The sequence below is a fragment of the Xiphophorus maculatus genome, chromosome 5 (genome assembly GCF_002775205.1).
Source record: "Xiphophorus maculatus strain JP 163 A chromosome 5, X_maculatus-5.0-male, whole genome shotgun sequence".
NCBI lineage: Eukaryota > Metazoa > Chordata > Actinopteri > Cyprinodontiformes > Poeciliidae > Xiphophorus > Xiphophorus maculatus.
The window spans coordinates 12,643,815-12,655,705 of record NC_036447.1 but is presented as its reverse complement, the minus strand read 5'-3'; the positions used below and the strand labels follow the sequence as shown (position 1 = coordinate 12,655,705).

The 11,891-nt window shown below is 39.4% G+C and overlaps 1 protein-coding gene across 1 annotated transcript; it reads right to left on the bottom strand.

The window, feature by feature from the left end:
- Positions 1 to 289: 289 nt before the first annotated feature.
- Positions 290 to 10,398, bottom strand: uba6 (ubiquitin like modifier activating enzyme 6). Its single transcript, XM_005805029.3, has 32 exons — positions 10,359 to 10,398; positions 9,827 to 9,919; positions 9,566 to 9,660; positions 9,439 to 9,467; positions 9,229 to 9,323; positions 8,220 to 8,331; positions 7,597 to 7,677; positions 7,385 to 7,507; positions 7,164 to 7,287; positions 6,872 to 6,975; positions 6,709 to 6,771; positions 5,972 to 6,048; positions 5,758 to 5,824; positions 5,519 to 5,662; positions 5,269 to 5,415; positions 5,105 to 5,185; positions 4,925 to 5,002; positions 4,654 to 4,835; positions 4,103 to 4,208; positions 3,945 to 4,034; positions 3,784 to 3,864; positions 3,575 to 3,703; positions 3,421 to 3,472; positions 3,267 to 3,330; positions 3,112 to 3,181; positions 2,954 to 3,025; positions 2,752 to 2,875; positions 2,455 to 2,648; positions 2,109 to 2,236; positions 1,842 to 1,929; positions 1,324 to 1,418; positions 290 to 1,247 (listed from the first exon to the last, which is right to left on the bottom strand). Exons 2-32 carry the CDS (start codon positions 9,865 to 9,867, stop codon positions 1,106 to 1,108), a joined length of 3,078 nt encoding a protein of 1,025 aa, XP_005805086.2. The 5' UTR covers positions 9,868 to 9,919; positions 10,359 to 10,398; the 3' UTR covers positions 290 to 1,105.
- Positions 10,399 to 11,891: the final 1,493 nt, after the last annotated feature.

Sequence of the window (11,891 nt, the reverse complement as noted above, 5' to 3'; positions counted from 1 at the left end):
CAAATATAAGCCAGTATAGATAATTTCAAAGTCCTTTGATGCAGCCTCCAACTGGAACAAAACAGGAGTAAATACACTAATGGTTTCAGCTCATCGCCAACAATTAACCAGTGCACCATGACTCAACAGAGCTCATCAACACGAGGCTCAGTTTGACACAAAAAATTAGTAACAAGTAAATAAATACATGTCTCATGAAAACATCTATGAACAATGATAAAGAGGAACAATATATTCCAGAAAAATGTGTTTAAAACAAAGTATGAAAACATCTGCTCATCTTTACCCGAAGGACTTTACTTTCTAACACGGAGGACACCGTCAGTGCAGTCATTAGAAAAGAAAATAATGAGATGGGCAAGACCAGCAGCTACATTTGAGTGTTACTGGCTCCTCACATCAGTTGCATCGTTTGATTGAAGTGCAGTGTGGTAAAATTATCTTCCAGTGACAAAGCACAGGGGGGTGTAGATGATGGTCATCTTTCTTAAAACACTGTTGTGATATCACCATTGTTTTTATGACCCGAAAAGAACAATCATCTGGAGACACATTTATAGTCAGCATCTTTGGTCATTTTGTCACTGGCTTATTGGACCCCTTTAACTATACAACAGCTTGATCTGTTTCTATGAACACAAGAGTGGCCAACAGTTGATTTCTATAGAGTAAGGTGAAGTAATGAGGGGAAGGATTAACTGAGCCAGGCAGATGAAGAAATTGGCTATCAGAAGAAAAAAAAATCATTTAAGGCATCAACACAGGCAGAGCTGTGCATTTCAGAGTAAAAACCAGAACATATGTACAGAGAGGTACAATAATAAGTGCTACTTAAGCAGCTTTAACTTCCTGGCTATTTGTGCAGCAAGAACGCCTGTCTGTCTTGCTGCATGAAGCTCTGGAGATGGGAGGGGAGATGGTAGTGGGGCTGTGCTGGGGCCGGGAGTTTTGCCGTAGTCAAATCAAAACCTGAAGGGAAAACTCTTGTCCCCACCAGGCTTCTGTTCTTGATGGAGAGGGGGAAGGGAGGAGGAGTATAACAGAGTGCTTGAAGTAAGAGAAATAAGGACACCATAGGTTTTTGAGGGCGACGTCTCTGGAGCTGTCAGGGTGCCTTGCTCTCCGGGCTGAAGTGGTACCTGACAGGAGGACCAGGGAGGTCCTCGTCTCCGTCTGATTCTGGAGCGAATGATACGGTGAGGTCGACATAGCGACGGGCCGCTGATGGCTTGATAAGCTTCTGCATCCTGCGGGAGACAGAGGATAAAAGCTTTAAAGAAAGAATATTTTAAAATAGAAACATTTTAGGAGTGAAGTCTTTACGTCAGCTTGAGTCTCTTTGAATGTCCAGGCATCACAGGAACATAGAGCATCTTTACACCATGGACAACCATGCTCGGTTCAATCCCGTACTTTTCCTACAAAAACATGAAATCGTCAAATTTATTATGTTTGAAAATGAGTAACTGCAAAGTATGGAAACACTAAATTAGCCAGCCAGCAAGAGATCTCAATCAGATAATTTTTCCTATATTGATTTTCCATCTCCCCCATTCAACAATGCATGAAAACTAAGAAATGCCTCCAGATTTAGTTTATAAATGCATCACTTAACAAATATTACTTTATATTCTGTGCAATTAAAAATTATCTGATGTTTCTTTTCTGTTCAATATTCCTTTGAATAGGAAAAAAAAATCAGAATGGGTCAAAATCTTAAACTTTGTATCAGGCAGGAGAAGGACGAAGGCTGCATGTCGAGTTTGGAAATATTTGTTGGGCTTAAAAAGTAAAGTTGCAACTACTGAGACAGAGCTGAATTATGCAAAAGAATGTCTCACCCTCACTGCATTCATGAAGTCAGAGAGAGTGAAATCCTCATGACCGAAGATAGTCCAACAGTCCCAAATAGAAAAGAAGATGTTGTTCCTGGAAAAGATGTCACATTCAGTACCTTAGCAAAAACTGTTGTGAATGAAGAGGTGAGATTAAAAGATTCATTAAAGGGTAACATCCTGTATTAGCAAAAATGCTTATGTTGTGATTTCTAAGTTTATCTCCATGGTGGTAATGTGTGCATGATGGAGGAAATCTACTGATGCTTCTACCTGATGGGTGTCCGTTTAACTGGGGCGGGCTCCGTGAGCACCACTACTGGAATGGCCAAGTTAAAGAAGCAGTTCTTGAAAGATTCAAATCCGTATCCACCGACCACCTTGATCAACTCCAGTGCCACCTGTATCATTAAAAATAATAACTATGCTGTCACCATTCAGCCAAATTTTAATTTACGAAAAATACTCAATTCAGATGCAAGGCATGAAGGCTAAGTGTTTATTAGAGCAAACAAGAACTCAACTCAAGTTCAAGTTTGCTCAAATAATTAAATTACTTCAGCAACTTTAAACACATATACTTTTCAGGTTTACTTTGAATACATTTCAGCTTACTCACCAGTCCCGCCACAGCAGCGGTTGCTGTAGCGATGGCGGGGATGATCTTCCCAGCGATGCGTTTTGTCTTCAGTCTGTCTGCCGGCTCGATGGAGTACATCCGGGCTCGGATGGAGGAGGCCGACGTGACAAAGTCTATGTGACCGTTGTTGTCGTCGTCTTTTTCAAACTGAAGGGGCCTCATCTGTAATCCTTCTGCAAAAAGAAGAGAAAGAAAAAGAAAACTGGATGTGATCAAAACAACAGGAGGAAGCATCTTTCTTTTTGCACATCAGCTGAATGAAGTTTGTCTGCACACCTGGTGTGACCTTGTTTGTGACGATGGCCTGCTCAAGCTGCGTGATGGCTTCCCTCTCCTCTTCGCTGCTTAGAGGCATCTTTGTCGAGTCGGGCTTCCTAGCAGTCTCATCCGTCTCTATACACTGACAACAGAGCAAAGATAAATTATCGGTTATTTTAACAGACAGAAATGGAGAAGCTAACTAAGAAGCATAACCTACTTTCTCTGAGGGTCTGTACTCAGGAATTTTGACATCAGAAAGAATCCTGGTCACAGTGTCCTCAGAAAGATCCTGATGACCAAAAAAGTCCAGGCAGTCAGCGATTAAATTTAAATTACATTTGTTTGACAATACAAGCACAAATGTATGTGACCTACGTTTTCTGAGTAGGCGATATTATAAACCTCAGCATAGAGACGGGCAGTGCTGACGATGAAGGTGAAGTGCCTGATTGAGGGGAAAAAAAAAAAAAGAGGGTGAGGCTTTGATGACAGAAATGAAAAATATCAAGAAAACACAAAAGTCTACTCACAACGGGTCTTTCAAGTCAAAATCAATAGGTGTGGGGGGTCTTTTTGGGGACTGCCAAAACAAACCTGTTAAAGCACAAAGTGTGAGATGTGTTTTTCTGTAGATGCATTTAATATTTTTATTTTAATAAAGAAAGAAAAGCCACAAAAACTCACTTCCATCTTTTAGTCTCGTTTCCAGAGGAAATGAGTGCAAGAGCTGCAGGGCCTGGATAGTAAGCAGCACAGAAACAATATTAGGGTTGGAATGCCTCTCCATTCTAATCTCTTTATAAACATTCATATGCATCTATAGGTCGAGACCAGACACCTTTCTTTTGAAATACTTTTCAAACTTCAGACGGGCAATGTGGATACACTGCTTCCACTGACCAGGACGTCTGCTTAGCAGCTTAATGACCTGAAAGGATCCCTCCAGACTTTCCCCCTCCTGCATCCTCTACACACACACACACAGCACAGAGATTTACAGTGATGCTAAACGACCACGAAAACAACAGGTGCAGCATTAAATCTCACCTGCAGCACAACATCAGGTGAAGGGTGTGTCTGCCAGAATGAGTCGTAAATGGAGGGTTTATGGAAAAAGGAGCTCTCAAACTAGACCAGAAAATCACAACAAAAAGCATTAGACAATAGTCTCAGTAGCAAAATAATGGTCAGATTCATTGAGGTGAGACCTTGTCTCTGGCCCACTGGATGGTATGCTCTATAACCGAAGGGAAAGACTTGAGGGTGCAGAACGGGATCTCCTCCTCAGGGGGGTCCCTCTGAGAGGAAAGACAGATGGTTCAGAACATAAAACACAAAACAAACATGACCAGGAAATAATACTCACATGGCTATTGTATGACTCTGTTAAGCTTGGAACAATGATCTCAGTGTGTCCTTTAGTTCCCATGGTGCCTGAGTCCAAGAGAGGTCTCTGATTGGACACACAGCGGCTGGAAATGCAACGTGAAAAAAAAATTACATTTAAAATTGAACAATTTCGGGACGTGCCGTGGTGGCGGTGGGGTTAGTGCGACCCACATTCAGAGGCAACATGGCCTTGACGCGGCTATCGCCAACGATGTTTACCGCATGTCTTCCCCCCTTTCCTGTCAGCCTACTTTGAAAAAGGGACACTAGAGCCCACAAAAAAAAAAGTTGTTGTCACAGCTAATCATGGATCCTTTTAAGGCAGCAGAAAGAAAAAATCACGTCTTTTATTTGAAGCTCTTAAATGTACATCAAAATTAGCTAAAACCTTGAAAATGTCTTCAAAATGTCTCAGCGGTGTGTGTTTAGTAATACGCAAAAAATAAACGGACAAAAGTATGGTGGATATTAGCTGCTATATACAAACCATTTCCTTTCCTTTAAAAATGGATTGTAGTTCAAACCAACCTGTCCACGTATCTCCTCGCCTCCACGTTGTCCAGCGCAGTAACCACTATGTTCATGGAGGAGTAGAAGGAGTCGCTGTAGATGTTTTCAGAAGCTGGACACACCTTGTTTAGGTGAGCATCCACCTGCAGCTCTGGGTTGATGTCAAGAGTGGCGCCTGCTGCTGTGGTACTTTTTGGCTTCTGAGACAGCAAAGGCGGGGCAAGGAGTTAAATTAATTTAGCTTCTGATATTAGTTCATGTAGAAACTATAAAGGTGACATCCGTTAACCTGTATGTGATGGGGTCTGAAGAGGAACTGCCTGTTCAGGTTAGACTTTTCTATGAGGTCTGGGTCTGTGACGCAAACCTTGGATGCGACACAAAAAATATATGTTCACCAAAGCTGTATTACATAAGCAGATGAAGGCAATGCGTTCAGAAAGAAGAGGGGTGATGTGAAGACGCCCACCTCTCCAGAGCTTTTTGCCAATCCGACGCCAAGGAGGGCAAAGTTTTTCAGCATTTCACAGCCTATGGCACCACAGCCGACCTTAGAAAGAGAAACAATTAAGGATTATTTGGCACAAACATCCTGCAATTAATGCAATAATACTGATAAACTCCAGTGCCTACCATAAAAACCCTGAGCTTGTGTAGTTCAAGACACAATGATTCACCAATGCAGGCTCGTAATCCATCATAGCGGTCACCTCGAGGGAAAAACTCCTCAACAGCAAGAGACTGAAGAGGTCTGACCAGCTCGATGGTATCGAGGTAAAACTGAACAATTGGAGAGGAACGGGTCAAATTAACAAAGAATTTGAGTATACCTTCAGGGCGAGTTGTCAGTAAGATCCTTTTGGCCTCTGAAATAATCTCCTACCCATTGCTGCAGTGGAGCAAATTTCCCTGTAATGGCCTTGAGAACTTCCTGACTCGCTATTCCTCCCACAGCTGCAGCTAACGGAGGAAGGGTTCCCCTGGCCGTCCGAGACAGACAGCGCACCACCTCAGTATTTACAGGAACCTACGATGAAGGAGGTTGTTGAAACAAGAAGAAAGATAGCTGATAATGAATCAGAATGCATGATTGAGAATCTAAAAAAAGAACTAAAAGCTCACTTTGTTCAAAAGTGTTGTATTCACTTCCTCAGTCAGGTTTAGTAAAACCTCAGCATCCTGTAAGCACCTGATGATGATGAAAGCATAACAATTTATTATCTCTCTTTGTGCATTTTTTACATTCGTTTTTTTTTATCATAAACCTGAATTACAGAATGTAGAGCAGGAAATCACAGTGGAGGTAGAAAAAAAACCCCAGAGAAAGTTTGTTTACCCAATGTTAGGAAGTCTACAGTGCTTGACCTGGAAGTTATCCAGAGCCTGCATGGCAGCGTGGATTTGTAGCGGAGCCTGATGGGTAGAAAACAAAAATGTAATTAAAGCACAAACACCATGCTTAGTTTGGTTTAGCTTGTTTTGCAGGTTGAGGAAAGGATGTTCGATGGACGAATGGACATCGTTTCCATCAATTGTCAGTGAGGTTTTTAAAAATGTGAATTAAGATTACTGGACAAGACCAGTTTAATCAGTGCATCAAGATGGATGAGGATGTATGGCATTTCTATTTCCATCTAATCTAAAATGCATTAGATCATTTGGCACATTGGTTACAGATCAGAGAAGCATAACCCTAGTGTTCATAAATGCATCACTTTTCTTTCACAATTACTGAAGCATGAAGTGATTCTCTTCTGGTTTACCCACATTTTAGCAACAAATTTTATATTTTTCATATTCTGATTTCTTCTGCCATACTTATCCAGATAAATCCAAGTCCAAACTTTCCAACATTTTTGTAAACCAACTGTATAGAGACCGACTCATCAGCATACGAATCACAGTCATATTAATTTCCAGCTCATCCAGGTATGCATCACCTTAGTTACTGTTTAATACATGATTTAATTTAACACAGAAGTGCACACTATCTTAAAATGGCATTAAATGCAGAGTCACACCTGAATTCACCAATATGAGATATATGCTTCCCAGCTTCCTTTCCATTCTTACCTCTGGTTTACTGAAGTCTGGAATCAGAACCTGAGGATCACAAAGCTGTCGCTCTAATGTTTCCTGTAATACATAAAAGGCATAGAGTAAATCGATTGTTTTTTAATTACTGTTCACCTTTTTTGTCCAAAGTTAATATTTAGAGAGTAAAATATTTACTCACAAAAGAATATGTCTTAGGGGTCTTCACCATTACAAAGAAGCCTCCATGTGCATAGGGCTGAAGTTGTGATGTATCTCCTATTTCAAAGCTGTGAGGGGAAAGTACTGATACCACATACAGCCACAAAAATATAAAACACAAAGCTTTTATTAGTTTATTATTATACAACATCATCCAGTAGACATAGCTACAGCAATGCCAGCAGTCAAACTACAAGTGTGTTCAGGTTTTTTTTTGTTGCCCATTTTAAATATTTCAACACCAAAACTGTTCCACTCAGGAAAGACGATACCTGTGACCTGCCGTACAGTCCCGTTGAGTGCTACCATCCCATGGACCTCTCTGAAGATAACACTGTGGCCTGTCTGTAAGCCATGGGGGTGGTTGTCCATGCAGGTTACAATCCCAGGATTGTTCTGAGTTACAATGAGATTTTTTGTTTTTAAGTGGATAAAGTTCAGAATCAGCCAGACTTCCTCTTGTGTGGACACAATATAACAGCATGAACGCTACCTGAGTGATACTTTGGATGAAAATTTCTTTGGGCTCTTCTCCTGTGGGATCAGACACCTCGAACGTTTCCCCAAAGTCACAAAAAATGCGTGCACAGATGCCGTAAGCGTCACAGCCGATGAACTGGTGAAAACAAGGCAACAGGGTTTATTTAAAATGCAGCAGAAAACATATAAAGCAAACAAAGTTATATTGATGGGGTTAAAACTTACTCTGATGGGGGGTTGCTGTGAGTGGCAGAATGTATTTATTCTCTTCTGTAGGTTCAAACTGGCCTCTGTCAAAATCACACACTGCAGTAGACAGAACAGTAAAGAACTGAATGTAGGAAACTGTCTGCAGCAGACAGAGGACAACAATCTTGATTTAATTTAAATGAGTCAAGACCTGGAGTTGTTAAACTAAAGGACAAGGAAACTGACAGTACTAACTAATAACGAGTCAAAACGGATAATTCCCACATACTTTGATTAAACCTTTATGGTAATATCTTGTACTGTCAGATTTGACTTAAATTTGACAGTTCCCTTCAAAACTATTCAAACAAACAACATTTTATTACCTTAGAAATACAAAGTGTAAAGCAATTAATTTGTCTCTTTCTTCCACAAGAAACTACTGTGAATTTAACCAGAAAACGTACAACACTTCCCATAAAATGTAGGGAAAATCTCAACTACTGGAGGTGGGTCGAGTGTTCCCACACATGCATTTACAAATCAGCTCCTTCATCACAAGCAGGAGTGTTTAGCAGCTATTTTCTAAGACTAGATTTCTGAAACATATTCAAATGGTTATTTTTTTTTTGAGACAAGATTCTTAAATATTAACTTACTTGATACTTTCTGAGAAAACTTAGATCAGTGTTGTCATCCACGGGCAATGAGGACATGTCAACTTGGACATATGGGTTTAAGTCAGCAACCCGAGGACACACTGCCTCCACCCTGAAACAGAAGCATTAATTTTAGTTAACGTGTAATATTAGACTCTTGCCTCAGATTATGATTGAGCAGATCTTGTTTAAAGTTACTTGGCCAATAAGCCATGCTTCTGAATAAAAAAAAAATCATGGCAACTCTCAAACAAACATTTTGGTTTGCTTTTCTTTATGGTTAGGAAATTCTGTGGGTAGTCAAAGCCTTACTACTAAGTTCCAAACAACAAAACTAAAAGGCTCATAATACTGACTTAACATATTTTCTATAACGTGGCATTTTAAACATTTACTTGAAATACATCAAACAACTCTCTTGAAATGCTGCACCAAGTCAAAACATTAACTAAGAAGATATTTTTAAATGCTGACGCTTTCTAGTCCAAATTAAATTTTTTGAATCAAAGCCAAGGCAGGCCGATTTTGTTTGTATAGCACATTTCAGCAACAGGGCAATTCAAAGTGTTTTAAGTGATACAAAGAAGATAAAACAACTAAAAAACAAAACAATACACTGAAATGGAAAAATGATGACAGGATGAAAAAAAACAACATTAAAGCTTATGACGTTCCAGTCATTATTAATTGAATAATTGAAAAAATGGTCATAAGTGGGTTTCACAACAGGACATTGATACAAAACACTAGATGCTAACATTCGGCATCTGGAGTACCCCTGCACTGAAACCTTCTGAAAACTCATGAATCGCTACCTTTTCTAATATGATTAGTGGTCAAATATTAGTGTTCTCTTTAATTTTAATTGAAGTTGTTGATGTATAAACTTAAATCCAAAAATCAACAGCTTTAATGTACATTTAAAATGACAAAATATAATATTAAATTCAAGGTAATGAGTGGATATAAACTTGTGACTGAAACTGCATATCACTACTGTCCACATTACCTGCTTCTATGGCTCAGAACATCCTCATTGTGGATAAAGAAGTTGCATCCCAGATCCCATGTTTCACAATTCTTGGTGTCGTGAAGAGTAACAGACTGAACAAAACACACATGAACAAAAATCGGAGACTTAGGAAGGTTCAGATCTGACTCTGGTGCTCAATAATAGTACAAGTTTGTTGAGCACTAGACAGTACAAGATCCTACCTACCTTCACACCAGCCAGAACTATGTTCTTTGCTGAGGAAACACAAAAGTAAAATCAAATGCAGTTAGTGATGGTTATGCACGGATTAAACAAAAATTTACAAAAAAAAATAAAATGTTTCCCTGCCCACCTATCTCTACTCCCAGTGCTCCCATTCCACTGAGAAAGACTGAGGACTGGGCCATCTGGTGCATAGCACTGTCTCCAAGCACATACCGCTGCCGGCTGAACAGGAGGAGATCGTGAAGAAGGAGAAAGTGTGAGAAAAGGTGAGGATCACGGACTGCTGTGTGGTGAAGTGCGCCGTCATATCCTGACCCGACTGCCACGCCATGTTATCTGTGCTTTAGGGTTAATTAATGAGAGAATCACCACACTGCACTGCACTTGCCTGTACAGTGAGTCGTCAATTTCCATCAGGTCTGCAGCCATGCTCAGAGGGGAAGGGGTGACGATTCGGTCGTTTCAAAAGTCTCCACTCTTTCTAAAACAGGAAGACACAACGTGACATTTGTGGCATTTTGCGGCTCTGTTTTTAAACCAACGCCCAACTGCAGGTTAGCTACGTGGCTAACTGGTTGTCAGTAGCCGCGGCTCTGAGCCTCGAGTCAGAACAACGTGTTCGGCTCCAGGGCCCTTTAACCGTGAAACATTAAAATAAAGTAAACCGGTACTTTATTAAAATACACAGATAACTGCTGATTGAAACTCAACGTTAGCTCCTACATTAGCACTGAGTGTCACTCCCGGTGAGGTACCGGTCAACAGGACTCATCATAAACTCGTTAAAAGTGGGAACAGAAACACCAGGCGACACAAAACTGTCCAAATTATTCAACTGTTTAAGGAAACAAAACCTCCGTAATATAGTGTGTCAAATATGCTGCTAAAATTGTTAAGAATTTAAAAGCATAAGCTTGTACCTGACAGTATGCACGATGGGTAGCTTCGAATGAATCGCTGTGACTGGTTAAAAACGAGAAGTGCTTCCGGGTTACGCTGATCACGTGACTCAAAATGTCCAATGATTTCCTAGTAGATCATTTCTGACTGTTTTTGGAGGGGGAGAAAGTTCAGATTGTTTTGATGTTTCTCAAAATGATTAACACACGAATTTAATAAAACATCATTTTTTTTGTATAAACATGTTCATAATTCATGATTTAAATAGAACAGTTATAAATGACGCAAACATATATTGTATGCTGAAACAGAATTACTAAAATATTACTTAAATCACAGGTGTCAAACTCCAGTCCTCAAGGGCCGGTGTCCTGCAGTTTTTAGATGTGCCACAGGTACAAACCACTGGAATAAAATGGCTTAATAACCTCCTCCTTGTGTAGATCAGTTCTTCAGACCTAATTATTCTATTCAGGTGTGATGCAGCATAAATCATTTCCTGTTTGCAGCCTCTGTCTCTATGGCTGATGTGGGTAGGCTAAACTGCACATTGGCAGGCCAGTCATCTCGTCTGTGTAACACTGACATACAGCTGATAGTGGCTGACAGATCAAACAAATTCATAGTGTGCAGCTTGTATCACAGCAAAGTGAAATGATTATATTAATATAAGATTTTAATTAACTTTGTCTTTAATGAAGTATTTAATCACAAAATATGAAATTATTTCAATTAAAATTTATTTCAAATTTTTTTATTTACCACACAAATATGCAAAATTTTGCCTTGGTCTTTATTATAAAATCCCTATAAAATACAATAGTTTAATAGCAACACATTACCCCTAATATGAAAGCTTTTCCCATGTATCCCATTTATGTTTATACTACTTACATAGTACTGTATGTAAGTAGTATAAACTACTACTTACATGCTATGTAATTAGCATGTAAGCATGTCTGTAGAACATGCTATGTTTGCGTTCAGAACATAGCATGTTCTGAAAAACTCAAATAAAAATGAACAGGCTGATGGTTTTTTTTTATAATGATACACCTTTGTTGCAAGTTTTTATCAATATAATTTTTTAATCTGGCTTTCGTCCCCTCATCCTGATTGTTTCCATTTTTCTTAATGCACTATAATAAAAATGTTTTCTTTTTATTTCAATAGGTTTGTTTCTATTTTCTAAACAAACCATAAGTTTTACAGACTGCTCTTGGGAGACTTGGAGGACATCACTGATCCAGGGTGAGCTGGACAGAAGAACAGAATGTGTTTGGGTACTCTCCTGTGTAAAGAAACAAAGGTCAACAGCCAAGTGAAACATTTACATCTGACTGAGTTCAATTTGGTGGACTGTTTTTGAAAAAAAAAATTAACAAACCCAAATAACTGTTTGAACGTGTATAATGGTCGGATCTTTTTGTGTCTGTTTTGATTTCCATTCCCATTGCGATGCAAATAGATTTAATTTTCACTGAAATCTGGACAAACATTGTGTTCTTTTGGTCTGGAAAAAAAAAAAATTACCCTTCACCTCAAAACCTCTG

What these genes read in the sequence shown, in the direction of transcription:
- uba6 (XM_005805029.3), bottom strand. Translation starts at nt 9,867, where the DNA reads ATGGCTGCAGACCTGATGGAAATTGACGACTCACTGTACAG. An exon ending in ATTGACGACTCACTGTACAG is followed by an intron (nt 9,661 to 9,826) that starts GCAAGTGCAGTG and finishes CCTCCTGTTCAG; the next exon opens with CCGGCAGCGGTATGTGCTTG. An exon ending in CCGCTGCTGTGGCGGGACTG is followed by an intron (nt 2,237 to 2,454) that starts GTGAGTAAGCTG and finishes TTAATGATACAG; the next exon opens with GTGGCACTGGAGTTGATCAA.